The sequence below is a fragment of the Orbicella faveolata genome, unplaced genomic scaffold (assembly GCF_042242905.1).
Source record: "Orbicella faveolata isolate gen_17 unplaced genomic scaffold, um_ofav_v1 contig_1, whole genome shotgun sequence".
In the NCBI taxonomy this organism is placed as follows: Eukaryota; Metazoa; Cnidaria; class Anthozoa; order Scleractinia; family Merulinidae; genus Orbicella; species Orbicella faveolata.
Genome location: NW_028301536.1, coordinates 33738824 through 33765736, shown reverse-complemented (window position 1 = coordinate 33765736; position 26913 = coordinate 33738824). Strand labels below are relative to the sequence as shown.

Here is a 26913-nt window from a genome sequence, read left to right as displayed (position 1 = left end):
TCTTGTTGATCCTTGAATACTGGTGGTGTCTCGCCTTCAACTTCAACTTCAACTCTATTGAACGGAACACAACTGATATTCAACCGCTTCTATGGTACACAAAAAAACATTTCTCGAATCAGGCAGTTTTTCTAAGAAAACCGCCTCATTCACGGCTCCTTTTTCATGGCGTTTAACATACAGTCACATGTACGAGAAATAACAGCCTTTATGTAAAAAGAAAACCTTTATTTCTTAGAAACAAGTTTTCAAAACTCGGTTCATTAAATTCGCTAGCTAACTGTATTTCATACTCACTGTCCTTGTTTCACTTTCAAGTTAAATTTCTCTCTTATTTACAACTATTTACACTTTGTACACCGTACATAACCAACAAGACTTCGCTATCTAACAGGTAAGATCTCAGGCGATACAAGTCGTGTATGTGTATCGTGTCCATTAACCGTCCCCTGTGTACTTGGTCTTGCGTCTTCAAACTTTGTCCCAGCCAAAGGAGTCCCAGCTTCTGAAAGCGTCACCGTGTCACTGTCACGTGATTTGTCTGATCGGGACTCCTGACGTAACTTAGGCATGTGTATAGGAGGGAGGGGAGAGTAGTGTGTTAACAGAGAACCGCTGTAGGGACGGGAGGTCGTAGCATCCTGAGCTGTGTTGGGTGGAGAGTGGCTGTAAGGGGCTGCACAGAGAGAATAACAACTTGCATCATGAATCGTATCTATTAAAAAAATTCTCGATTGTGATTGGTTCTCAGCGCGCCTATTTATCGCGTAATCGACGCGCGATCACGTGGGTATTCAGTTACAACTTTTTGAAATTGGCTACCTGAAATTGGATACCTACTGTTTAAGCTTATGGAGAGCGCTACTGATTTTTTCGTTCAAAACAAGTTGTCAAAAGACTGTCATTATAGATACGATTTACTGGACCTCGTGTCGTACAATTCAGCGAGTAACCGTGCTCGCAATTTCAAATCAGCCTTGCGATTACTCCCTGAATTGTGCTCCAATGAATAATTATATGGCTAGCCATATAATTATCCAATGCCAAACTCTTACACTTTTTCAAGTAATTGTACTCCACTCGGTCCAATTACTATTACTAATATCATTCTGACTCCAAGTTATCATTGGTATTCATCTCATTCAAAACGTTTTACTTAAAAATGCACATATCACGTCCCATGCCCTGTTCAAAAGGCGTTCCCTTATAACCTTGTTAGGGTTTTACTACGAAATTATGACACTGTATAAGATCGTCTCAGGAAATATTTCACAGTGATTTGGATGAGACACTGCAAAGATTATGCCCTTTCCGATTTAATTAATATTCAAGAGAGCCCCATGACCATGAGCCCCATGACTAATAATTGTTCACAGCATTGTTAGACTTTGTACGCTTGGATTGGACTTCCGAATGGCTTACCCGGAGTATGTTGCTTGGCTTTTCGGATTTGCTTGCCTCCTGAAGGTCGTTCTACTGTAACATAACTTCTTACAGCGGAGCCTGTCATTTCTCCGGCGTCATCCACAGGAACAATGTTCTTACTGGAAAAAAAGAAGAAACGGTGAAATTAAATCAACGAGTCTACCATTGCTTATTTTTTTAGCGAGAGCTGTCTACCATAATTATGACAGCCGCCAACTTAAACCTGGCTTGAGGCGCCTTATCAATGGCAGGTCTATAGAGACACGGCAAAGTTTATTAGTCTTGAGCCGATCGTTAGCCGATAACTGAACTTTAAATTCATATAATGCGATTGCATTAATTCAGTAATCGGTATTTTTCACAAGTTTAGGCCCAGATGTGATTTCCAGCCCAAAGTTACGAAACTACGTGCAATGTTGCCATTTCCGGAAAAATAAAATGAGGCGTGGTATTCATAAGGTTTTGGTGGCTAATAACAAGGTTTAGGCTACCGCGTAACAAATCTTGATTTCTAACGTTGATCATTTCAAGGTTTAACCGTCAATTGACCTCTCAATTACACGAAATTCCAGCATTTCGTCCACGTTCACTGGATTCGTTTCGTAACACTGTTCCTCAACAGTGAATCGAGAGAAGCCAAATGAAGGTTGCTCTTGGCGTTTGGATAAAAGTGATTACAATGTACCTGACATCTGTCTGACCAAACATCATGCGATTAACGTCGAGCTCCAGAATCCTGGGAGTATTCAGTTGTACCGCAGCTGATGATGGCGTACCCAACACTTGAGATTTAGACGCCTGCCACGCCACACCCACCGACGAGCTTATAAGGCCATCTCTATCCATGGGCTGTGTCACTCTCATCTTCATCGTGCCATCTTCAAGCTGACCCATTGCAGGGATTGAAGAGGCGGCCCTGGCGAGGGAGCTTTGTGTAAGGTCACGGTAGAGCCCTGCTGATATTGGTGCCTTGCTGCCAAACTGCAGCCATGGTGTGGGTGCAGGGGTCGCGGGGCCGCTGGGTTTAGGAGGTGCTGGGGATGGCTTATGCTTCTGCGCGATAACGTAACCAGTGTTTTCTTCAGGTCTGTTTTAAAAAGAACTTTCATCGTAAATCGTTTCACTCCACTTCACATACATAGTACATACATAGTGCGTATGTGTTTAAACGTAAGTGAAACGATAGTATGCTTAAGAGAACATGGCTCACCAGTTAACGACAGTAACACTTTTCAATGCAAAGTGCCACACAAAGAAAACAACCTGATTCTCTTGGTCCTTTTACTGCCGGATCTCTGATTTTTACGTGCATGTCCATTATAAATAAGTGCATGCTTATATGATCTACATTTTAAGGTCTAAACTAAATCAAGTTGAACACAAGGCTGACGCGAAGGTAAAAGGGCAAAGTAGCATTTACTGACCCAAGCTATATTTCATCTAGCAGAGACAGTCTTTGTAAGGGTGCACCAGGGCTTAAATCATAATTATTCCCCTACATTGTAGCCCTGACCTTGGCGACTAGCTCTGTCAGTTTAAATATGGACCAAATAAGTACCTCTCTGGCGGTCTGCCAAACTGACAGCCTTGCAATCAGTTAGATTTAGTTTACACAAAAGCAATGATATCAGACACGAAGGTCTTTCCGTCCGCGCAAGAATAGAGAAATAGAAACAGAATAATCAATTGCCTTACAAATATTATCTTACCTTCCTTTCAGTGAGTATACAGGTTTGATGAGGAAGATTCCTGTCTCTTGTTCCAGGTTTTCAAAGCAAGATGTCAACTGTTGTGCGAGCCGTTCTCTGTCGCTGGCATATCTGTCCATTTTATCACCCCACCACTGAGCGCGTTTGTTCTGCAGCGATTCCATCTTATCCAAGGTGGAAAACACGCCTTCGTCAAGACTGCGACTTTGTTTCAAGCTTTGTTCTAAAAAGAGGAATGCATTCAGGGTCAAAAATAAGTGCAAAAATTGAAATTATACGAGAAATGTTTAATCGCATTCAGAAATGCTGCGCGTCGAATTTTCAACTCTCTTCTCGGTGTTTGGAAATGTGGTCAAGCACGGTCTTTCGTGCTTGATATATGACCCAATTCCTGCACCACACACAACTTACCGATATCTTTCATGGCTCGATGGTGGCTGTACCGTCTGACGATGTGTGCCAGTCGTTTGGACGGTAAACTAACATAGTCATCCATGTGTTCTATGATCACCGAGAAACTGTTTTCAGACAATCGAGCTTCGTTAACAGCGCGCTTTAGGATCTTGCCGTTCCGCTCTGCATCGAGTCGCGTGAACATGATGGAAGAACTTGTACGCTGTTACGAAAGAGGAAATTCAAATGTTAAGTTATTGTAAGAGACAAGTTTGTGTGTAAGAGGTGAATTTAGGAAGTAACTAACATGAAGTAAACATAAAACATTAAAAAAGAGAGACAGCTTTCAAGTAATAAAATAAGGCTATAGCATAGCCTGTCGCTACGACCGATTTTCCAATAACAACTCGAAGCAAAAACATTTGACCGGTGGAAAGGGCGGGAATAGCTAATTAATACAGAGTGTTAGATAAGAATAATGTAATTTTCCTTATGATTTTAGGCTTTTTATTGTGACTTTTATCTAACAATGTATATATTTCGTCGCCCCCCCTCCCCCTTTTGTCTTGACCTCTTAGTCTCGCAGTGATGGGTATATCCCTTTGCAGGCCCCGCTGTTGCAAAACAAGTAAGCAGTAGAGAGTGCGGGAAAACATGCAACCTGTAAGGAGTAAACGATCGAAAGCGCGGGAAAACATGAAACCAGTGAAAAGCGCGGAAAAACATTTCAATGCTGAAAAGCACGGGAGAAAATGTAGCCAGTAGGAAGAGCAGGAAAGAATGTAACCGGTGAAACGCGCGGAAAGTGACAGCCTACAATAACGACTGGACCCAACTGGCCAAAGGTCCGGTATCCTTAATCTGACGGTTGGCTTGTAGTTATTTTCAGTCGATAAAGTCTTATTATACATGTAGATAGCAAGTTAAATTTCAGTAATGTATACCCCAGATGAAGCGGAGCGTGTGTTCCTGAGCTCTGCCAGTTGATTTCTCAGCTGTGTTATGGTGTCCTGCATGTCTGTCATCACTGCTACATTCTGACTGGTTTGTTCTTGATGGAACTTTGTTTCCTCGTCCAGATGTTGTTGCAGACGCTCGTAGCCTTCAGCCAGGTCGTTGTATTCCTTCAGCAATTTGACATAGTTGGATTCCATGGCTGATATATCTGGCAAATCCTCCTTCTACAATAGATGCACGCAGTTGAAAAGAGAACGAACTCAGGCAACACACTTGGAGAACAAAATTGCAGTTTACAAACGAAGCAATAATTTAAATTGCAAAACCTTAATTCACCACTCATCTATGTGGTTTATCAACTCAGTTTAAAACGCGAGATGGTGAAAGAACGCATCAAAACAGTTTTAACAACTGCTAAATAGTTAATTTAGCCGATATATCACACTTTAAAATATGTGGTCCTTTCCCACAATGAAGCGACCATATTTTTCAGGCGTTTTACTAATGCAATAAAAATCAAGTACAGTTATTCTACAACAGCATGCAAAGGAAGATCTACCTTTAGGCTTTTTGGCCGCCACTCTGGGCGAATAGTTGGCTCCTGTACGGATTCCTCAGCGGTAATCAGTCCTACACTCTTTGTTTCAACAGCAATGGACTGGGAGAGGTGCTGACCGGACAGAACAGTGCCCAGCTGATTCAGAATCTGATTTTAAAAACAATAATAAATTGATCAAAAAAAAAATCGATAACCAAGTTCAATAAACTAATAAATACACATAGAAGGAGTTGAAGAGTTTTCGATTTCACCAGCTTAAAGCTCAAAATGGTGACTTTACATTAAGAAAGTGCACACCAACACAGCTGTAATTAATTTTTCCCTACGATTCTCCTATCAATGTCAATTTGCCAAGCAAGAGAACTCTACGGAACAAGAAAGAGCTACCAACTATTAAGCTTTTCACTCACCTCGGAAATACTGTTACGGATCTCCGGCATACTTTCTATTATTTGCATGGTGTCCTCCTGGGAATATAATACAACACCACGTGATTAGCTATTTCAAGAGTTTATAAATCTCTATGCAATGAAAGTGTTAACAAAACAAACCATGCTATCCACTGGATAGGGATTCATCCGGTGGATAGCATTATTCAACTTTTGAACAACCCAGGCCTGCCCGAAAGGGTTTTGGGGCAGCGGAGGGGGGAGGGGAAGATTGATGATGGAAAATATAACTTTCGCAAGTTACTATAAAATCAATATGTATTTATATTCTTGTAGATGGAACAAATCTCCCCCTTCAATTTAAGTATTTAATTCCAAAATTAAAATGATTCACCAGCTTGAGACAATGATCGCAAAATCAAATAATAAATTAAAAGCTCACAATATGAAACGGGGCAAGTACAAAAACAATTAGATTGACATAGAATCTCGTATTTTTGCTACACTGCACTAGTATCATATCTAAAAGTAGAAGAGAGTTAAGAGGAACTGACGTGTGTGTGCATGTTAATGTATGAGTTACCGTGTCTGTTTGTTTCTGAACTATGTGTGTTTATAAAAAAAATTGTAAGTAACCTCAAATCAATGAAAACTAATAAAATACAAAAAAAAAATTGATATAAAACTCATTCACCTGGTTGAGAATGACAGGCTTTACGCTCTTGACCAGATTAGCTTCCTCACTAAGCCCTTCAGCATCCAGCCACTGCACCATGTTACGACTAAACAACAGGACTGCCTCGTAAGTGCGCATGGTCTCCTGGGCCACTGGGTGCTCAGTCAGAGCAGAGTTTATGAGCCGTCTGCGAGCCCTCGCACTCATGATAGACCTTTTCTCCTCGGGAGGAGACAGCATTGCTGGTTTAGATTCACGAGGAGCATTCTTTCAAACCAAAGAAAACAAATTATTAGACAGTCAATAGCAGAGTAATGTAATTTCACCTTGTTTTAGTTTTTCATCTTTCGTCATATCCGTCACCCTTTTTAGTTTAAATCCAGGGTTATGCTCAATTCTCTGCTCGAGTTATACATACATAAACGCGGAAGAACTTGACCGAACATTGAATCACTCGTCACCATCAGAGCAATAAAAGGTTTTGTGAATAAGCGATACTCTAACAACTCGAACGAGACTGAGGGACGAATTAGCAATGGAATACTGTGCTTAAAAAATAAAAATAAATAAGTTTATTTAAGTGTGAGATGTAGATGCACGTAGAAGGACACAGATGGATGTTTAATAAAGTATTAAGCAAGTCAAAACCTGGACGACTCTTAAAGCGTTGATTTAAAGCTTGAAACGATGTATAACAGGAAGTAGTCTCTCTGACCTCGTCCGTTTCCAATTTAGCTGTGCCCGAGCTTGGTCTGGAGTCAAATTTAAGGCTTGAAGCAGCCCCGTCAAATCCACTGTCACGTGGGCTAAGTTCCCTTCCAGCAACTTGCTCTTCTGTTCCAGTGTCAATCAAATGAGCGGATGATTGACGGGACGACTGGCTTCCAACTGAATGATGCCTGGTGGCCTCCTAAAAAAACAAGACCAGATCAGTAAACGTAACAGAAAACGAGGGACTCGAAGACTCTAATGATTATAGCGCTGAACTAATAATCTAGCTGTTCGGGTTCAAACCTTAGTCGCGGTCACAGTTCTGTCCACCAAGGTGCACTTAAATGGGAACTAGCGAATTGCTGGGGCAATCTGACAGAATGCAGGGGGGAGGGGGTTAACCCTGCGATGGACTGGCATCCCAAACAGGGGGAAATATTAGCAATAATTTTAGCCGCTCCATGCCACGTAAACCGCTATCCGCTATGGCCAGAAGAATTGCTACTCTCCTCCCATTGGTTGGAATGTTAGTCCACCGCAAGCTATCCCGCAGCATGATATACCGTGTACGGTGGCCTAGTGGTTAGTGCGTTGACTCCAGATCGAGCAGTCTATCCAGGATCACTTCGATATGTTTTGGGTAAGATCATCTAATTACTCTCTCTGTGTTTCTCAGACCAAGTGTAAACATGAGTACTAGCGAATTTCGGGGGCAACCTGACAAAAATGTCATGGGACAGCCTGCTAACCAGATCAAATGATGCATTGTATCGAAAAGCTCAACTCGGATGTCATACCTGTTCGGTTCCCAAGGACATGGAGGTCATGGTCTGTTCCTCACGCATATTTGCTAAGGATTTACTTGTCATTGTTTCCTGCTCTTGCTTGTCAAATAATGAGCCGCTTGTCATGGTCTCCTCTTCAGTCCTGTCGTACAGTGATAAACCTGTCATGGTCTGCTCTTCGTGTTTGTCTTGTAAAGCCTTCTCCCTTAGTTTTTTCTGTAAACAAAATCAATTTCATGACTATACATTACGTGCCAATACACTAGGCAACTACTCCATGGTAAAATGTTGACGTCGGCACGGTATTGTTCCCAGGATTCCGACAGATTAGAAGATTATTATTTTTATTAGTTTTAGTATAGGTAAGAATATGTTCGTTGTATTTGTAAATCCTGATGAATTTTATCACCATGTATAAAGAAATTAAAGATTAACCGTACAAATTCCTGATAAACTACCAAATAAACTTGTAAAATGAAGTGTTACTTTTTGTTTCTGGTTTTTTAGAAAGACAAGTGTCAAAGTGAGGTGGAATTACTGAACAATTTAAATCGATCTATCAAAGTCACTACTTGTATGCCTGATGACCGAAACGTGCTTTAATTTACGACACAGAGACTGAAACAGCGCTTTAAGCTCAGTTAGGTACTTTCACAACCGCCAGTTTCTACTTTACAATTTGATCAATACCAGATGTGCGTGACTGTTACATGACCTCAGGGCTGTCATTAAGGGCCGTAACCCGTAACACCTGTTACGGCCAGTATGCTTGATTGGCCATTGATGCTACGGCCAACGGGTGAACTTACCTGTTCTTGGTGAAATCCACCCACATGTAACAAGTTTGTTACAGGTGTGAGGACTAAGGCGATGGGTGACTCAAAACTTAATGGCAGCCCTGCATGTAGCTACGTCGATGAGAAGGGCGAGGTCGGATGAAATCTTTTATAGCACTATCGCATTTTTTCCAGCAATGAATCGATAAAAATGACTGTCAAATTGAGGCTTTTGGCTCGGCCTTAAGTATTCTTACCATTTCCTCCTGTTCTGAAAGGTATTCTTCCTACAAGAGAAAGTGATTACACCTGTTAATAGTTGATATAAAATACTCTCTGATTGGCCAGTCATCGGTTAGTTTAAATAAGCACAAAACGGCGTTATCAAATCAAAATTCGACCAAAAAGAAACTTGCCACTAGCATCAAAAAACGCAAACTCCAGAAACACAAAACGTAGGTATACGGCACTGCATGTACCATATATATTACAAAAGGCAATGAAGACGGTGGTCATGACTAAGCATGTCTTTCTTGAGATCACGGAGAAATTGATTAATTCAGCACACCAGCTACAAAGAGAAACATTTACATTGCCATGTCTACGTCAGGATGAATTGAGACTTAACATATTGGTCATTTTGGGGAAGAAAATTGTAACGAAAACTCACCAGTTGCAAGACTGCCTGTTCAGCCTGAAAGAAGAAAGGAGTCACTTGGTAAACAGCCCGCTTCATGGTCGCGGTCGGTTTGCAAATTACTGCTCTGACACATCCATACTGAATTTGACACGCAAAGAATTCTCACATTTGTTGACTCCGACCTTCTCCTTACGCAGTGTAGTTTTTTTACTATCTTCACAATATGTAGTAAAGATAAAATGTATCGACCGAGAACTTTTGTAGGTATTAAAATACCACGCAATATGAAGTATTTAACAAGCATAATCTAACTATTGCAAATATGTTCCCTTCGTAGCAGGTGATTGTTTAAATGTACCCAGAAGTTGAAATCCCAATAATTACTAAATTGAAAAAAAAAAGAACACAAAGAGAAATTGAAGTATTTTAAAATGCTGCTGACAAAAAATGCTCTGGCTAAAATAAAATGTACAGTATTCTTACCTCTTTTTCCGCTTGTTCCTGGCGAATAACGAGTAAGAAAATTAGTTAAAATAACATTTTATTTGAACAAACTATCACGAGACGACTAAATTTGTTTGCCTGGACGAAAATTTAACTAAACTTGTGCGCCGTTTTGAAGCTATACGAAGACATTGCTTGAAGTTTAGTACAATTGACTACGGTACTACGCTGTTAAATAATACATTGGAAATCCGTTAACACGAGCGCTTGAAAATTGTGGTCATATATGTATATAAGCAGTGGTCGTAATTAACGGCGTGCCTAAACTAATAAAATGACTAGCTGAGTGCTTTTGTCGCACCACAAAAGTAGCCTTGACAACGAACGTGTCGAGGTCGTTTCAACGTGGGGTGCTAAGGTGGGAGTTCTTTGTGACTGAATAATAAAAGTGTTGATACCAAAAACATCTATCAGTCCAGCATATCACTTCTCGCCACTACGATCTATTAACAACCCAAAATTACCTTGAGTAGCTCGGCGTCTTTTATCCTGCTAAGCAACACTTCTTTTTCCTGTTGGTCAAATAAAAGACTTGAGAGGCAATTCACAACTACACTTACTGCTGCCTGCTGTTGAACATCTAGCTTCTCTTTAGTTTTTTCAGTTGGCACGTCAGGAGAATTAAGAACTTGATTTTTGAAGGAAAAACATTTGAAAACAAACTTCTTCACAGACAAATAGGAAGCGAGAGTTTTGAAAATTCTAAATTTTAAGATGGTTTTCCACCAAGAAAAAGCAGCTTGTTACACCTATACTGGTAATGAACACTTAAAAAACAACATAAAGCACGCTAAGAGCGAGTAATACAAAATAAAGCTCATTATATTTATTTCTTACCTTTTGGAAACTGTCTTGAAATTCCTCATTTTGCTTTTTCAAGGAATTCGTTTTCATCATATACTACAAAGAAAAGAAACAAAAACAAATATCTTCAAACTGGCTGCACCAAAGATGCCTTGTAATCTGCCGAATTTCGAGGCTTATTTCAGTAATAACTTTGTAAAATCCTTGATGAACGAATTCGTTCACGTACGTAAATTGCTACTGAAAATAGCAACTTGAACGTATTATTAGCGTTGAAGTGCAATAAACAAACCAAAGCAAATTGTTCACATGCCTTGTTTTTCAATTCTGCAAGTTCTAACTCCAGCTTCTTCTGTCTCTCTTGCGCCTAAAACACAAAGTAAGCTCAGACATTGAGGCACAAAGAACTTGAACATCACTGTTCTTCATGACATTCACCATTACAAATTCCAAGTCAACCTGGCAAGCATTGTACACAAAGAACTACACACCGTAACCTTGTAATCTTCTAGTTTCTGCATAAGATGTTCTTTAGAAAGTGATTCCTACGAAGTAAACGGACACAAGGAACATTAGACGTGTCATGATACAGTTTAATTTCAGAAAATCTACATCCCGCTCCTTGACGAGTTTTAAAACTTGGTTACTGGTGATTTTCAAACAGTGACAATACAGTTGCATACTCAGTTTCCAAGAAACACACAACGTGTGTATCATTCAATGGTGCACACGTCTGGGAAGATTTTTTTCCTACATTTTCCCAACATAAGTTGAACCCTCAACCTTCTGCCAAAAGTTGTATTCTCTTACATGATGGTTTCTAAGTTTAGTAGACTTCTGGGAACTACATGTAGGCCGTGTACATGTCACAAGTTCCGCACAACAAGTTGATGCAAATCAGTAGTAGCTTCTAATGTGAATTCTGTGATTCTACAGTCACACTCATGTAAAAACAAAAACTGTATAGCTCTGGTTTGTGTAACTGGCTAAAAAGTATTCTCGGATTTACAGTGTGGATGGAAAAGAGGAAATGCTCAATTTACCAATTCATCGTCCTCGTCTTCTTCCTCCGGAACAACTTGCAGAAAAGACGGTTTCCTAGAATTCTGCTGGGCATTACTCTCAATGTCACTCAAGTCTTCAGTCTCACTCTGGGTGGCCATGTCTACCATCTCAACAGCTGTTGTGCCCACATGCATTGTAGAGAAAAGAATCAAACACCTTATTTTAGGCATTCATGAGTACGTGTAGATTGGTGATGATGTACAGGTGTAACTGAACAATATAGCCCACATGATATATTCTGGACACAAACACGAGTTACCCACATGCTTGTATAAATTCTTTGTGTCAGTCCAAAAGGAAGAGCTTTATAACATACTGAGGAAAACGAAATTCACTTAGCCTTAATTTACGCAGATGTAGCTGGAGTTTTTTTGCACACATTTGGGCGGTTTTCAATGGAGTTTTGTAGAGTGGTTTTCATTTGACTAATTGAGTGTCAAAGAGAAGGAAAATGTGTACTTGCACCTCACGATTGGTTTCATTTGTGACTGGAAGAAAAAGTGGCACAAGATTTTTTAAGCTAACAATGTAGCGAAGTAATGCAAACCTAAATACTTCTCAACACTAAAGTGAAAACTGCTCTATGAAACTATGATATTGCACTTCTTTAATACAATAAATGTATTTGTAATCCTGTCCCACAAATGCCTTGTAAAAAATTCCCACTCTATACAATCAGAGGCACAAACTCCTCCATTTACCTTGGTTATCTGTTGTTTCTTTTGTAACACTTTGTTTCTTTTGTGAACTGTCCTCTGTTGTCCTTGTTTTCTCAGCTGGCTCAATGACAGCTTGAGGTTCATCAGGAGGCTTGGATTTTATAGACTTTTCTGGTGTTCCTCCAGCGTTTTTCTCCTTCATGCTGCTCTTCCTCTTGTCAGATTTGGAATCCTTGCGGGAAAGAGAAGACTTCCTTGAAGAACTCTCACTGGACTTATCTTGAGTAATCTCAACAGCTGGTGATGTTTGAGTCGGTGTGGTGGATTTGTTTAATGGAGTTGAAGAACTGTCACTCTGATCTGAGCCTGAACCTGCATCACTCTGTGAATTGGAAAGGCACTATAAATATTGTACTATTTTACGTACTTATGAGAGTAATACGGATGTTATTAGGAATTACTAACTGAAGGGGTGCATGGAAAAAGACCCTAAGTGACATCTGATAGACTGCAAAATTCTCCTAACAAATTGCTTTTCACTTCCTTGTACAGAAAGGGAGAACTTGACATGAGATCAAAAAACACTTAGGGCCTTTCTCCACGCACCCCTCCAACTGTAACAACAAAATGAATCAGGGTAAGGCATCATCCATTCCAAAAATATTACATCGACGACATATTTAGTGGAACAATACATGTCTATGATATACAGCACTACTGCAATTGATCCTTTCTTGTAACTTGATACACTACTCTGTGGAATACTTGTAGTATATTCCCTCATCAGTGCATTACACTAGAGTAATCATATTTTTTGTCTAACTAGTTCTGAATCAAAATGAAAGTGCTGCCCTGCACTATAAATTTACTGGAACTGGCATAACATTCTAGATCAACTTGCATCTGCCGGTCATTGGCTGCACTATTGGCAACATTTCACGTGGAAACGTCACTGAGACAAACCCTTAAAATATACAACAAAATCAAAAATACTTTAGCCAAGTCTTACCTGCTGTTTGCTCTTGTTCATGAATCTTACAGCCTGAGCAGAAGACTTGAGGGATAGCTTCCTGGGTGATTCCCCGCCATCACTCTCAGGTGAGAAAAGACTGCTTCGCTTACTTCCAGAATCAGTTGCTATGGAGTTACGCTTGCTAGAATCTGACAGTTCACTCTTAAGCTCCTCGCTTTTTCTTCTTGCCTGCAAAGTGATTGAAAGAGAGAATTGGCCTTGCCATAAAAAACGATAAGAGTGATTTACTCTGAGGAGGGGAAGAGACTACAATAAAGCATGAGAGAGGTGGTTATTGGAAATTCCAAATGGGACCAGTAAATTGTATAAGTACATGAGACTTGCTCTGCTGATGTGGCTCAAACTCCTTTTCAAATCCACAAGAAAGCAAATCTAAAACAAAGCTAATTCGTAAAAGATATTTTTATCAAGTGTGAACATGACTAAGTCATGTGACACAGGACAACAAGAGCAACAAAAACATTCTTTCTATTACCCTTTAAATTACTTACTAGATTACATATAGATACATTTTTGAAAAACAAGAGTATGGGCAACCTGAACTAACCATTAAGTAAAAAAAAAAACCAAGGTTGTCAGTTCACAAATGATCGAAATGCTAGTTTTGGTTGGACACAACCATACAAACACACACAAAAAAAGAAAATATAAACCACAAAGAAAAGAAAAAGAGAACCCAAAATCCCACACCAATGTAAATTCTAAACACCCAAATCACAATAATTCACCCCTAAACAGAAGTAAAATCACCTCAACCCTTAATAATTTTATTTGAAACTTCCCACAAGTCCCGTCCCTTCCCTCCCCTTCCCTCCTGCTTCTCCTTTTTCCAGGCCCATTGCAGAAGTCTGTTGGTCTCGATACTGACGCTTACCACATCTAGTGCCTTCTGCATCCTGTTCAATTCCACCTTGTGTTCTTCCTGAATCTGGCTCAATTCTCTATGATGCTTGCCCATCATTTCCTTGACTTGTTCATCATAATGCTGCTTTAGCTCTACAGTAATGAACAGCAACAAAAATCCAGATCTCGTTTATCTTTCATTGGTTAGTTACAGGTACCCAGCCTTTTACAAACTCTTAATATATACAGTACAAATGCACGTACAAGTATATGTTCACATACACATCAAGATGTCACCTAACTGTTAACAGACAAATTATAACATGCAGCAATGAATTTATTATCATAATCTATTATCATACCCTAAAACCTCTAGGAAAATAAAATGAAACTGGTCTGAAAGTTTGAAACCAAAACCAAATTTAAACAACAACATACATCTACATGTTTAACACTTAAGTCCATCTGCACCCTAAAACTGACTAAACTACAATGTACGGTCATTCAAGTACATACTACATGTAGTAATGCAACACTTTCAAGTGGTATACACACGAGCCTTTAGGCGAGTAGAAAGAGTAGAAAATACAAGTGACAAGTGGAATAAGAGAGAGTTGCATTACTATTTTATACCATGCCATAGAAAATACAGTGGCCAACATAATAAATGCGACATACACGCAGTACATGATGGAATACCACTGAATATACAACGGCTTTCCTGCATTCTGATTAGCTGTATTTTCCATGGCATGGTATGAAATGTAATAAAAAAGTACATTATTTTATACTGCAGTCTTGTTAAAATTATTTATACACTCAACTGCACCTGTTCTCACATCTGCTATATACTGCTGTTGATCTCGGATTTTTTCCTCATACATATGCTTTGATTTCTACACAGGAATGAATGAAAATACTTGCACCTAAGAATTATCACAATTTACTTTAATTTTTATGAATGCATGCATAATAGAATTCAGATAAAGAAATGTGTAAGTAGACTACATGTAAGTAAGCTTCAGTGCAGTGTAAAATGTACATGTATGTTTTTAAAGGTTGCAAAAGAAAGTTTCTAAGACGCATAAGTGAAATCACAGGCCCACAACAGGAAATCCAGTTAACACAGATTTCACCTTGACAACCTCGACACCTTGAGTTTTGTTGCAGCCCAATAAACCTCTTTACTTTCCCAAAGAAGAACTTATTGTGGAAATTATATGTAGGCCAGTGAAGATAATGACAGAAAAAAATTCTTACAGCATAAAAGAGATCCTTGCTTTGAGTTGAAAGGCTATTCTGAAAATCTTTGTTCAAAATATTATGGATGTGTTCAAAATAGCGTTTTTGTTGTACAAGAAAATTAGTACTGTACCTCGTTCTCTTCTCGTATTTTCTTATGTCTTTCAAAGTCTCTCTCTTGTTTATCTTCCAAATGAGCCACACTTAGTTCCAGTTCTTGGATTGACTAGAAAAAAGTTGAGAAAAATTAGAGTCTAATTATAACATAGAGCACAACAAAGCACGCAAACAGGATACTCCAGCTACATGTAGCTGTATCTCAAACTGTAATTTAAAAAACAAAACATTTAAAGCATGCTAATAGGAGGTTGAAGAAATCAGGACCTACATTTTATGTAAACAACAAACAAATATATCACTGATCATCCTCATCTGAAATATTACTAATATATATAGAGATTACCTTGTTGGCTCTTTGAAGATCGTTCTCCTTTACAGCAAGTTCAGATTTCAGTTCTTTTACTGAGTCTGCAGCTTTCTACATGGACAATAACAAATAAAATAAGTATCATGTGATTAGTTTATTTCAGAGTGCTGTACTACATACCAGGAAACAGTTACCACTGTTTAGGAGAGTTTTTTGTTTTAGTTTAATAATGCCCAAAAGGGACACCAAAATAGTGTCTTGTAAACCAAAGAGTTCAATCGTTGGAAAGGCAATTAGGGAAATCACAACTCTGAGAAAGCCATTTATTTACATGAATTTATTTTAATAATTATGGTAGTTGACCATATAAACAGATATATTTAAATTAAGGAAATAATAATAAATCACACCAGTGAAGTATCTATACCCCTTGTCAAGCCAGAGGTGCTGAGGAATGATTCAATGAACTTAATAGAAAGTGAAGTTACTACTACTATATCAGTGGCATGGATTAAATAAAATATTGAGCATGAACAACATCACTTACCTTTGCATTGTCTGCTTGAACTTTGAGCCTTTAAAAGATGATTGAAATAACATGTGACTATTCAGCAAGTAGTCATAATAATTATAATAAATTATTACTTTGATAAGAGCATTCAACACTTTTCCTGGTCTATGGAACATAAACATGTTTCATCTACATATAATAAAGCAATAGAGTTTTGTCCGCAGGCATAAATATGTTTTGGGCCTGACTCAGACTCATTTAAGCCCGAGCCGCTAAGAAAGGGTTTAAATGAGCTCTGAGAAGGGCCCAAAACATATTTATGCTAAAGAACATAAACTCTATTACTATTATTATCACCTTCAAGGGCATTGAGAAAATAAAAACTAAAATGACAATAATAAAAACAGTCTGAACAATCCCGAGAGGGTTTACAAGTTGAAAGGCTTTTATTTTCCCTGAATGAAAATATACAACACATCAAGCGAAGCTGGCTAGAAATTACCAAATCTTGCCATCTGAGTTTTCAAAAATTGTAGAAGAAAGGAAAGATCAATAAAGCTTATTTGTAAGCATTGAATTAATTGTGCAATTGCTAAACTGACAGTTTGGCATACTTGATTGAACTGAGCATGTTTGGCTTGAAGCTGCAAACTTACATGTACAGGTGTACTTCACTACCGGCCATAGAGCTACTACACGCGGTATTTACATCAGAAGCTTCTCTTGAAATAAACGGACAACTAATTGTGGTAATGGTTTCTCGATTTTGATTGCCTGCTCACATGGTTTGATTGTTTGATCCTCACTTTTCATTGATTTATTTCAGCGGGCCAAAATAAATTTTAGCCTGCCAAATTCTTCAGTTTAGTCCGCAAAATGCGCCACAAAGCCCAAAGAAGTGATAATAACAGTTTATTTTAACTAGATACATGTAGTGAATATTTTGCAAAATTCCTCCTAAGAGAAATCAAATCCAAATCCACTCCAGCCAGTTATATAGCAAATACCTTTCAACTTCCACTTGTTTCATCTCCATGGACTTGTACATCTGGGACATCTTACCCTCACTGTCCTCAAGATCTACAACAAATTGATTCCAAAAACATTAGTTCACAATCAACATGCAACATAGAACCACTACTAACAATATATATAAATATATAATATACAAATAAGACACTAGGCAAATATGCATGTTTTAGTCATCAAGCAAAATTACAAGGGGATGCATGTTAATAAAGACCACCTTCCAGGTGCATTCATGTTGATTTTGCAAGTGCAGTGTCCAATTACTAATAGTTCAGATAAAGATGACTGCAGACTCTACTCTCTCTGCTAAATTGAATGATTAAAAGTCAGGATGTTTACAATAACATGTACTTAACTTGGCTGTTTCACAAGATTTACAACCAGGTATCAATAATGAAACCATATTTTTCATATATTTGTATCTGCTGGATAGAGACTTTTACAATTTTCTTTCACAAAAGTTCTAACCAACCATTCATTGACTTACCATTTTGTACTCTGATCAGTTTTTCAGTGAGAGACATGATATCTTGCTGTGCCTGTTGAAGAGCTTTTTCAAGTTTCTTTTTCCCTCTAACAAAAGAAAAATAATGGCTCTTCAATCTCAACAGATATTATCTTACTTAAAAGTATAAACTAAGAAACAAGATAATTCTTAAATTGTGGTCATGATAAATGACACGTAATGTACATGTCTAGATATATAAAAATACAACATAGATCTAAACAAAGCATATGTTAAAGACTTATTAAATCCAGATGCAGAGCCAAAGTACTTACATGTGGCTTAAAAGAGATATGGCTGGCTCTATTTAAATAACTAGTAACCAATAAATGTTGAAAAGTAACTGGGCTTAGAAACGTCTGTTCTTTCTCATGTGGAACAAAATTAATTAAAATGCATATCACTGCAAATGGATTAACACTCACAGTTTTCATAACGAATATGTTAATACACAAATAAAAGTTCAAGACTTCTGTACTTTCTTTTAAGAGTGCTTTATAACAATTCAAAAAACAGAAAGTACAAAATTTGTCAGCTGAGATCAACCAATTCACTGAAAAGAAACCACAGCAAGCTTACATTGATAGTAACTCTGAGCAATATACACGATTTGCTACTTGACCAAACACTAAAGTTATTGTTAATTAGTGAACAAACAAAACGATGAAGTGATGACTCAACTAGGTATTACAACTGAGTAACTACAAGTTAACACTAGAAACCAACCCATTGCCAGATGTGTTTAATATCCTTTGAGTTTCAAGAGTACATTGATTTCCTTTGCCCAACTGGATTGATCACTTCAAGTGAAACTCAACACCACAGACAAAAGTGACTGTCTCGTGTGTTGACCTGTTGCTGCAGGGGGTTATGTTTAACTGAAATCTAAGCCCTCTCTTCAAAATGCCTAGCAACAGTATTAACATTTTTTAGCATATGAACAATAGTCATATGACTATTGAGGCAGCTCCTTGAGAGACTCACAAAGAAACCAATTAATGAGCATTGATGATATGCATGCCAAACACTTTCAATGGACCAAAGCTAATGACAGTTTAGAGTTTATTTAAATGACAATATTGTCAATAAAAGCTTTTCAAAACCTCAATATAATTAGAATTATTGCTAAAAAAGCTAGCCTTTTGAGAAAATATTCTTATCCTTCAATTTTACATTATTAGGAGTACATATAAGTAAGCCTTCCAAAACCCCAGTTGGGTTATTGACAAAAAAGCTTGCCTTTTGAGTAAATTTTCTAATTATTCAATTCTATTTAGAAGGCAGTATACATGAATTAGTAATCAAACATTTTCATTCCAGATCCAGAGACTCTGACTGGCCATAATTCAGTTTTCCAAATGTCTATGTAAGTACACAGAGTTTGATGAAACTCGAATAGGCCATTTCCAAATTACCTTTAGCCTCTTTCTCAAAGCGAGTCTTGGTGCACAACCTTTCATATGAAAATGAGTTTTCATTCACATGCAAATTAAACTCATTTTCATATAAGTGGTTGAGCACCAGGCCTCACTTTGATAGGGAGGCTTAAGGCAACTCAGAAATGGGCTATTCTAGCATACCGGTACCTGTTAGACTTGTAAGTACAGTTCTCTCAACTCAGGGCAGTTACATATTCACATACTAAGTTTACTATTTTGTCTTGAAGACAGTCAAGGTAAGCATAAAACTCTGGAGAAAACTAAGTGACCTTAAATATACATTGTCACTGAGATCATCATACAAAGTTAAGCTTGTCACAACAAAACTCTTCACAGAAAACTGCCCTTACTTAATTTGCCAGAAAATGACCAAGACAAGGTACATTGTATTTTCCAAAATAAACATCATTGTTAAAGGGACACAGTCAGCTGGCGCACATGCACATTTCATAGCTAATTTGCATATCACGGAGATGCAATCCATACTGTTTTTAACCAAATTTGATGAAATGTTATCATAGGATGAGCAAGAGCACACTAAAAAACAGGTTTTTCAGTAAACGATTGAAAGTAAAGCAAAGCACTCTTCACCCTCGGATTTCTAGATGTACTTGACACGTATCTTTGATTTCAGGTTAAGGTGAACTCTTTTCAAAGTGAGAAAACTAGTGTCTAGGTCAGCGTGGCCCCAAAGCTGACTGTGTCCCTTTAAGAACTAGAGGTTAAGAGCTAAAAGGCATGTTAAGATGGTCAACATAAAACCAGACATTCTTTTGTTCTTGACATCATCTTGACCAGCCATACAATCTACTACTTAATTTCCTGGTACATGTACATTTTCACTTATCTAAAGGTCTGTTTAGACCATTTATTTCAAAGGTTACATGTATGTGCGTTCAATTTTAAGACCAAGCAGTTTGTACCACTGCCTATGGCAGGATGATCTAAAACTAGGCATGATCTACACATACATGTCCCAGTAACCCCAATAAGTTACATTACTGAGTCATTCATGTTTATTAACTTACTTTTTGGTTTCTTTAGGATTCACTATCTCTAAAGCTTTGATGACATCTTTTGAGACTGTGGCCAGTCGCTGTGTTGCTTTTTCTGCTTTGTCCAGGGCATCTCTGAAATACAAACAGCAAGTCAACTTGATTAAGCTTATACAATTCAAACTGAAGGATATTTTACCACTAAAACTAAGGAAACGCCACACTGCACTTTTATACTGCCATATTTTAACTAATTGTAACCAAGTCTGGCACCTGTCTGTGGAAAAAGAAGGAAGAGTCAACAAAAGACCTTTGAGGTACACCTTCAAAGAAAAAAGTGCATCTTATCAAGATCTCTTGCAAAGAATCAGACTCCCATTCCAAGGAAACTTGAAGAATCCAAGACATGCTATTGACAATAAACAATTGTATATCAGACAAAGCTCCATCTGCAATTAAAAAATCTTACCACCTTATGAAAATTAACACAACTAATGGAGATATTTTGCCGCAAAGAAATGGAACGAGCTAACAAATGATACAAGAACTAAAGTAGGCACTAATGAAGTGAACAACAAAATTTGATCGCTTAAGTTTGACTGATATCAGAATTTATTGTAATTTGACTCTCTAAATTTTTAGTTCTCTGCATTTATAGTTTTATACGATCAATTATTGTACATTTTTAGTTTTTAATTTTAGAATATACTAGGGTCTAGATTACCTGTAAACTAGCTGATTAGGTAAGCATAACTCCATGTTAAATAAAGTATCCTATTGTTTCGTGAATGTATGCATAATGAAAATAACTCCAATAGTCTCAAACCACAACAATATTCACACATGGTCATGAATACAGGGTTGTTCCTAAGCATTGCCTGCCGGTTAAATTTGCTGGCTGAGAAAGAGGCAATGGCCGACTGGATTTTGGAGGGTCATCACTTGGTAAAAGGTTTTTAGGCTATGCACATACAATCATTTGATATCTGGACGGGCATATTGAACCGCCTAAATCAAAAGTTTGGAATAAATTCTTGACTACCTAGAGTATCAGTGCCACCGTACCAAGTAAAGTAATTGACATAAAATCTTGTTGTAATCACATGTTTAGCGTGTTCTCTTTCCGTGTACTGCGTCTGCCATCTTGTAAACACAAAGCTTGGTATCCGCACATTCAAGGCGTTGCCAAAGATTGGGGACAAAAATTTTGTTCCAGGTCTCCCGCAAAAAATGGTGACCAGCCTAATGAAAATCTTAGCCAGGAGACTATTTTCTGAGCTACAACCCTGTGAATGTCAATTGAATGATTCATGTTTACCTGACTTGAGCACCAACATCTTCAATGTCAAATTCTGGTGGCTCTACATCAAACTGATCTTCATTTCTCCCATTTTGTACAAAAAACTGAAAGAGAAGGATACATTATCTATTGCATTGACTACTAAATATATTAACAACTTGAAAAAGTAATAACTCTTTTTTGTTAATTCACACAAAATATACTTTAATTTTTCATATCTGCTGACTGCAGAAAAAAGACTTAACATGCCAGATATTATATGGCTTTCATCCTCCCCTCCTCCTCTGGAAAAATAGAATGTTTAATATAACATTTTCATTAACATTTTCCAAAAAACAACTGCACAGCCAATACCCAGCCTGGCCAAAATGCTTTGTAGTGGCATTTAGGATAACAGATTCAGAAGTAGTAGACGAGGAAGACCAGAGATGGATTTGTTAGTTATAGTCAGGATAAGAGTATTCCAGTGTAAAGTAGGCAGCAAATAATTTTAGCATAAGCTGCAAAATTGCTGCTTGCCAGCCCATTTCAAAATGGCCTAGCACTCATGCAGTCTCTTTGACCACTCTGCAAATTTCCATTTCTAATTTTTATAGGTCTACCTCAAGAATTTAATTTTTTAAATAAAATAATTTTATATGAAATTGATTATAAGACTAATAGTTAATATTTTAATAATTATAAATACTATTTTGCTTGCTTACCTCTTGCAACTGGGCTAAAAGCTGAAGGAAATAGAATATTTCATTCAGATCAGAAAAATTGAAGCTAATTATTTATTATTATGTTGAGGTACTGCATTATTCACTCTCATTCTCTCATTCTTTCACAAGACAGTCAGGGGGGTAAGCAACAACACACAGGAACCAGTCACACAGTTAAGTGAAGTAATACTCAAGAAATGGTAATAACACTTACCCTTGCCCTTCGTCCACAAAGATTTTCAAATCCAACAATGAAAACTGCAACCTGTTGTTGATACTAAAAAAAAATTTACAGCAACAATATATTAATAGATTTGGTTATTATGATGAAATCTTAGGACAATAACTATCCAATTACACGGATAAATCTTACCTTTCGTTTAGCAACAGGGTCTGATAAAATTATGAGCAGCTGAGTCTACAAAAGACACAGAAAAAGATTTGCTTTTATCATCACATATCACAAGTCAGATCAATATGAGCAGTGTATCTACATGCTTTTCAATTTATGTAAGCCATTACACAAATTAAATATGCCTTGGTCCTTTGCCTTTGATACCTTGCCACAACATAGATGTGAACAGAAAGCCTTAAGAATGGTGCCTACTAAAAACAAAGGTCTATTGCCCAAAGTAGGACTACATGCAAGTAGAAAAAGAAGATCTTAGAAAGGGCAGTTGGAATCCAAAAAGAAAACTGGGAGTAGCCGCACATTTTACCAAACAACTGTGACCTCACATGGGAAAACATACACCAACAGCTATCCGTTAAAACGGGCAAAACAAACCGCTGAGAAACATGTATCAAACAGATAATTAAAGCTTTAAAATGGTTTCTTGGGTGATTCAAATGGCTCAACAAAAAATGCTGACATCAACTTCCTTTCTAAATGAACAAAAATTATTCGTTCACAGATTTCATTGGAATTTGCCTTAAATAAAACACAAAACCAAGTCATATTTATTAACCATAATTATCTTTATAATACATGTACATGGCAAACAGTAAGTAAACATAAAAACTTCTTTTGGTATTTTTTTGTAACAAAATGGTCACAACAACACAATTAGCATCCTTGACACACTGTAATGTGCAGTTCCAGAAAATATCCATACTCCCCCCACAAAAGGGATTGGAATTTCTTGAGGAGTGGGAGATTCTCAAACACCAAAAAATTTAAAGAAATGTGTGAAGCTTAACTGGAATTTCCAGAGGAGTGGGGAGGTCTTAGAAAAGATCCCTTCTGTGGGGGAGGTATGGATATTTTCTGGAACTGCACAATAAGGTAGCTGTGCACTTGATAGCGTAGTTGATTTCGTCAGTTTCAACCCTAGCGTACACATGCTGTGTAGTAATACCCATGCCTTGCATGATGTGCAGACGTAAGCTAACTAGCAGTGAGAGGGAGAGACAAATGGTGAAATTGGGATCTCCTGGGTAATCTTTTTTTCAATTTTTTTTTTACGTTGGCATCTCTGAATGTTGTGTTACCAATTGATAAACACAAAACAAAGAAGAAGACCCTCAATACAGCTGTAAATAAAGGGCGTCTCACTCCATCGAATGAAATGGCACAAATTGGTGTCTGACTGTCTCTGAAGCCCAGGGATAATAAAGGCTCAGGAAAAATGGAGAGAGCAGGTGCACATGAAAAAGCACTTTCACACCCCCACTCCTAACCCAACCGAAAGTATAAGGTATATAAACCCCCAAAATACTCTTGAAAATCTTGATTCCAAAGATGTATAAGATTCAACGAGTATAGTACACCCCAACAAAATAAATTTCAGTAACACACAGACACAGAGCTAAAGATATAGAATGATTTAAAATGAGCATTTGCACTTTAAGTGATGACCGATTATATCTGAGTACCCCTCGATGACCAAACATATGTTTTGTACTTCCGTGACATTTTCTTCCCTGGTTACTCTTGAGTGCTTTTCATACCGGTCTTTCTCAACAGGTCTTTGTTGTAAGCTTACATGGTCCACGCTAAAGCCTTTTTTATATACGAGTTCAAGATAGTTTCTACAAGGGCCTTGGCATAACAGGAAAACCAACATATAAATAGTTTTCAAAATATCAGGAAAAATAAGGCCGGAAAGACGACCAAAATTGATCAAAACAACAGAACTGATGTACATAATTTTCGAACTCTGTCTATTCATGAACTCTTTCGAAGATCATACTCAAATATCTCGAACCGGGCCGCGAAGGTCAGTTGATCAGAAGTAGCTATTATAATTATAAACCTCTTCCTTTAAACGGTTTAGAAAAATACAACAAAAAGACAGAGAATGTCTAGTTACGAACATTAATTCTAAAACAAAAGACAAGAGCACCAAAATATGACAGGGCAATTTATATAGACGCCTTTTGACTCCCAAGAGGCCACACACAAAGAAAACAAAATGACGGCTTGGCATTGAAGGCAAGCTTACGATTCGAGCCAGGTTTGTAATCAGAGATTAAAAAGCTAAAATCGTTCTTTACATTACGGTGACCTGGCATGGTACACGAAGCGATCTCACTCACCGTATCGTCTACAAATTCCAAAGTCGCTTGCTCCCTGATAAAATCCTCGGCGATTCGTTCAACTTCTTTCTCGTCGAGTTGATGTCCGGACAGTTTTTCACTTAGTTCGTACGCGTCTATGGTCTGCGGAAGACATCAAAAAATAAAAAAAAAAGAAGAAAGGATCCAACAAGGACAGAAAGAGAAAAAAACGGCCCGTAAAAGCGGGTTAACTTACTCTCGTTACGCGCTCATGAATTCGAGTAAGCTCCTCTTGTGTTTCGACAACCTGCCTCACGGCCTTCTTTCTCGCGTTGTCTTGAATGATAGCCAGAGCCGGAGCATCTCCACGCTCAGAAAAATCCTCCACTTCCAACATTTTTTCTTTTTTAAAGTAACTAGCCCATGACTTAAGCGATATTTTCGCTCAGGTTCTCAAAGCTAGCAGCGTAAAAAGACAGAGTTTATAATATGGAGATGAGCTTGGGTTGCTATATAAACTGTTTATGAAATCTCAAATATGCCACTAATTCTCCTGTCGAGGGACGGGTAGGGAAATACTACCCATCATCCTTTGTGTGTATGGCGGGAAAAGAGCGAGAAGTGGGGTGCTTACCATTTGACAGAAAAAATCCGGAAATTTCGGTTGAAAGTCAAATGGAACAGTACTTTTCCGGAAAATCCGTTCGGAAATTGTAGACTACCTCTAGAGGCAGTCCTCTTTTTCCGTTCGGAACGGAACGGCGGAAATTTCCTTACCATTTGGTAAATTTTCCAGTTTCCAATCTCTCATCAGCCGAAAACAATTACGAGAAATCGAATTGCAAGTGGTAAGCGTCATCTCGTTCGGTTGGTTTGCTAATTTTGGAAAAACCCTTACCATTACACAACGGTCATCCCAACCGGTTTATTCTGACAAATGGTAAGCACCCGTGGTCATTGCCTGAAGACCTTGAAGCATTGTTCATGCGTATTTGCACCTGGCCTTAAAAACATAAACTAGGAGGCGCAAGAAAAGAAGAAGCAACAATGAAAAATCTAAAATGGAACAGGCTAAACAGGAATTAAAACACGATTTTCATCCTCGTAACAATTTGCAAGCCTTAACAAGTCTTCCTCATGAACAGCTAACACTACCCAGGCCAAGCCAAAATGTTGATCCTCTTTACTTCAGCGTCTTTGTCCAACTTACTTTCATTTCTCAGCTAACGTGCCAATTGGTTTCGGCTTCAAAAGGAAAAACGAAAAAAAGCACTACGTCAAATTTTCAAGGGGTTACTAGCAGTCCGATAGTTCCGAGACATAAACACTCTATTGTCTTTATTGTTCACCACTATTTTTTTGTTTCCGCGCGCCAGTTCAAAAGTGATGTTCAATTATTTTCAGCTATTTTGGACGAAAGTCGTGAAAATTTGAAAAAGAAAACAGAAATAAACCCACTAAATACAAATCAATCCATCTCTCAATTTTTTTGTATAAGCCCGCTTGTTGTGCATGCCCGAGGCGCGAATACAAGGGTCCCATTTTCCAGCTCCTTAACCGTCATCTGATTTGGGCTGCAATCAAAATCTGCGTATAATGAACAGGTCTACAACGTAGGAAATTAAAAAAATAGCTGACCATATATGAACACTCGTGGCTCCTCGAAATTGCATATAGGAACGATGTTAGGCGAGTTAACGACTTAACGAGTTAGGCGAGTATAACGAGTAGAATGGTGACGATTGAAGAGGGGAGGGACGAGACCGGGCAACCGTACATATTTATAATTAAGACCAGGCCTGGGTTGTTCGAAAGCTGGATAACGCTATTTACTATCCAACTGCAGCGAATACTGTCCAAATAACAGTACAAATATACAGCGATATTGTACAGTTAGTTGTACAGTAGAAAACTGTTTACCGTACAAGTTGGCGCGCGCACGCAAAATTGTCACACTCTCCATCTTTCATTGATAAATTTATTGACTACAGCAGTTGGATAATAAATCTTTTATTAGATGTTTTGGTATGTAGTATCCCTTTACATTTTTACTCGTTGTTTGTATTTTGACTCGCCCTTCGCTAATTCGGGCTCGTCAAAATACGACACAACTCGTAAAAATATACAGCGATACTACACACCAAAACATCTAATAAGATATATATACACCGAATAAATCACTATCCAGCAGATAGCGTGGTTTAGTTGTCGGTTAGCACTTATTGACTGGATAGTGATTTATCCGGTGGATAGCGTTATCCAGCCTTAGAACAACTGGGGCCTGATAAATCACTATCCAGCGGATAGCGTGGTTTGTTTTGTTATCACTTAACC

The 26913-nt window shown here is 38.0% G+C and overlaps 1 protein-coding gene across 3 annotated transcripts; it reads right to left on the bottom strand.

The window, feature by feature from the left end:
* LOC110056567 (uncharacterized) lies at positions 1-25115 on the bottom strand. 3 transcript variants are annotated; one of them, XM_089273389.1, is made up of 35 exons: positions 24836-25115; positions 24619-24741; positions 22454-22498; positions 22295-22357; positions 22081-22101; positions 21395-21480; positions 20110-20211; positions 17625-17710; positions 17116-17188; positions 16145-16172; positions 15634-15708; positions 15304-15396; positions 14758-14824; positions 13960-14081; positions 13062-13253; positions 12095-12434; positions 11372-11508; positions 10820-10873; positions 10642-10695; positions 10362-10424; positions 9989-10036; positions 9504-9521; positions 9051-9074; positions 8638-8667; positions 7617-7820; positions 6824-7018; positions 6127-6375; positions 5454-5510; positions 5044-5190; positions 4472-4708; positions 3546-3750; positions 3135-3357; positions 2111-2512; positions 1423-1544; positions 1-676 (listed from the first exon to the last, which is right to left on the bottom strand). In XM_089273389.1, exons 1-35 carry the CDS (start codon positions 24974-24976, stop codon positions 384-386), a joined length of 4419 nt encoding a protein of 1472 aa, XP_089129515.1. In that variant the 5' UTR covers positions 24977-25115; the 3' UTR covers positions 1-383. The 3 variants fall into 3 exon arrangements, with proteins under 3 accessions (XP_089129515.1, XP_089129508.1, XP_089129518.1); XM_089273382.1 differs by having other exon boundaries at positions 11372-11518; positions 12096-12434; XM_089273392.1 differs by lacking the exons at positions 20110-20211; positions 21395-21480; positions 22081-22101; ... (2 more) ...; positions 24619-24741; positions 24836-25115 and adding an exon at positions 18369-18547 and having other exon boundaries at positions 11372-11518; positions 12096-12434.
* Between the last annotated feature and the right edge of the window lie 1798 nt (positions 25116-26913).